Source organism: Propithecus coquereli, unplaced genomic scaffold (genome assembly GCF_000956105.1).
Source record: "Propithecus coquereli isolate 6110/MARCELLA unplaced genomic scaffold, Pcoq_1.0 Scaffold196, whole genome shotgun sequence".
Taxonomy (NCBI): domain Eukaryota; kingdom Metazoa; phylum Chordata; class Mammalia; order Primates; family Indriidae; genus Propithecus; species Propithecus coquereli.
The window spans coordinates 1,130,512-1,132,239 of record NW_012144522.1 but is presented as its reverse complement, the minus strand read 5'-3'; the positions used below and the strand labels follow the sequence as shown (position 1 = coordinate 1,132,239).

The 1,728-nt window shown below is 47.9% G+C and overlaps 1 protein-coding gene across 1 annotated transcript in view; it reads left to right on the top strand.

Annotated features, from left to right (window-relative positions):
- The first annotated feature begins 64 nt into the window (after positions 1 to 64).
- Positions 65 to 1,728, top strand: part of DPRX (divergent-paired related homeobox) — an 18,444-nt gene continuing 16,780 nt past the window's right edge. The window contains exon 1 of the mRNA XM_012643321.1: positions 65 to 230. Coding sequence (XP_012498775.1) covers positions 65 to 230 — 166 coding nt within the window. The remainder of the gene's footprint in view (positions 231 to 1,728) is intronic.

The following is a 1,728-nucleotide window of genomic DNA, read 5'->3' as shown; positions in this document are numbered from 1 at the left end:
AAATTTAAAAATAAAAAAGCAAGGAGGAAGCCTGTCTGTGTGAAAGCTAACCACTGTCGCGGGAATGCAGGCAGAGGTGCTGAACCGAGATTCAAAGGGACAAGATGGCAGGAAAAGCTGGCAGCTTCAGGGTCCAAAAGGTGTTACAGCTCCTCACCTTTGCCAGATCTTCAAGGTCACCTTTGTTAAGCTGATTAAGGCTTCGGTTGACGAGCTGAGGGCTGTGAACAGTACACAGCGTTCCACGTGGGCACTGAACTTGAAGTCCCTAAATGAGCTCATCTATAGGCTTGGTTATGGCAGGTCAGTAAGGAGCGAATTGCTTTCACGGGTGACACCTTTACTGCTCACTCTCTAGGCAGACGTGGCGCCACCTGCGTGGAGGATCTGGCTCATGAGATCTATACTGTTGGAAAACACTCCAAAGAAGCAAACAACTTCCTGTGGCTCTTCCACGGAACAGAATGAAGAAAAGCACAACCCATTTTGTAGAAGGGGGGACGCTGGCCACGAGGAAGACTTATTGCATTTTTTTTGAGACAGAGTCTCACTCTGTCGCCCCGGCTAGAGTGCCGTGGCGTCAGCCTAGCTCACAGCAACCTCAAACTCCCGGGTTCAAGCGATCCTCCTGCCTCAGCCTCCCGAGCAGCTGGGACTACAGGCATGCGCCACCATGCCCGGCTAATTTTTCTATTTTTAGTAGAGACAGGATTTCCTTCTTGCTCAGGTTGGTCTCGAACTCCTGAGCTCAAGCGATCCTCCTGCCTTGGCCTCCCAGAGTGCTAGGGTTACAGGCATGAGCCACCGCGCCCGGCCTGTTTCTTTCATTGCCAATTATCCACTTCTGTCATTGTTTTCTTTGCTTACTTGTGGGCTCTTTGGCTCTCCTGCCTGGATTTAGAAGCAATAACATCTCAGTTGTTAAAGCCAGAACTTTCTAGTGCAAGACCATGGTAAGAATACCAACTCTTGCTGAAGGAAATTGAGCTTATTTTAAAAAGAAAAAAAAAAGTAAAATAATACTAACTCTGCCACTTACTAGTTGTGGGACATTGGCAAAATCAATTAAACGTGCTTTCTAAAAAAATCAGTTTCCAGCTGGTCCAAAGGTAGTGAGTTATCTCACTTGGTTGTTCGCAGTCAGTTAGAGATTGAACTCCTTGTTCTACTGCTTTCCTCCTCACTACTGCGCTTGTCTAGTCAAAAAAAAATTAAAAAAAAATCAGTTTCCTCATCTATAAGATGAGAAGATTGTTGAGTGAATTAAACAAAGCAGCATCTGCAGGTGCTTAGAACAATGCCAGGCATATACTAGCCGCTAAAGAATATGTAATAAGTCCCCTGCAAGCTACCTGGGGGCATAAGCCCAGACTTGATCAGGGACAGTTACATTCCCAGTCCCCACTACAGAGCATCACCACCTGGGGACTTGCTAGGTACATAACTGCTCAGGCCCCACTCCAGCCCAAGCCCTCCAGGCGATCCTAGTGTACCTCAAACACTGAGACCCACAGATGCACAGCTGTGTTCCTCAATCTCCTGGGTCTCTCTTTTTTTTTTTTCTTTTTGAGACAGAGTCTCACTGTGATGCCCGGGCTAGAGTGAGTGCCGTGGCATCATCCTAGCTCACAGCAACCACAAACTCCTGGGCTCAAGCGATCCTCCTGCCTCAGCCTCCTGAGTAGCTGGGACTACAGGCATGCGCCACCATGCCCGGCTAATTTTTTC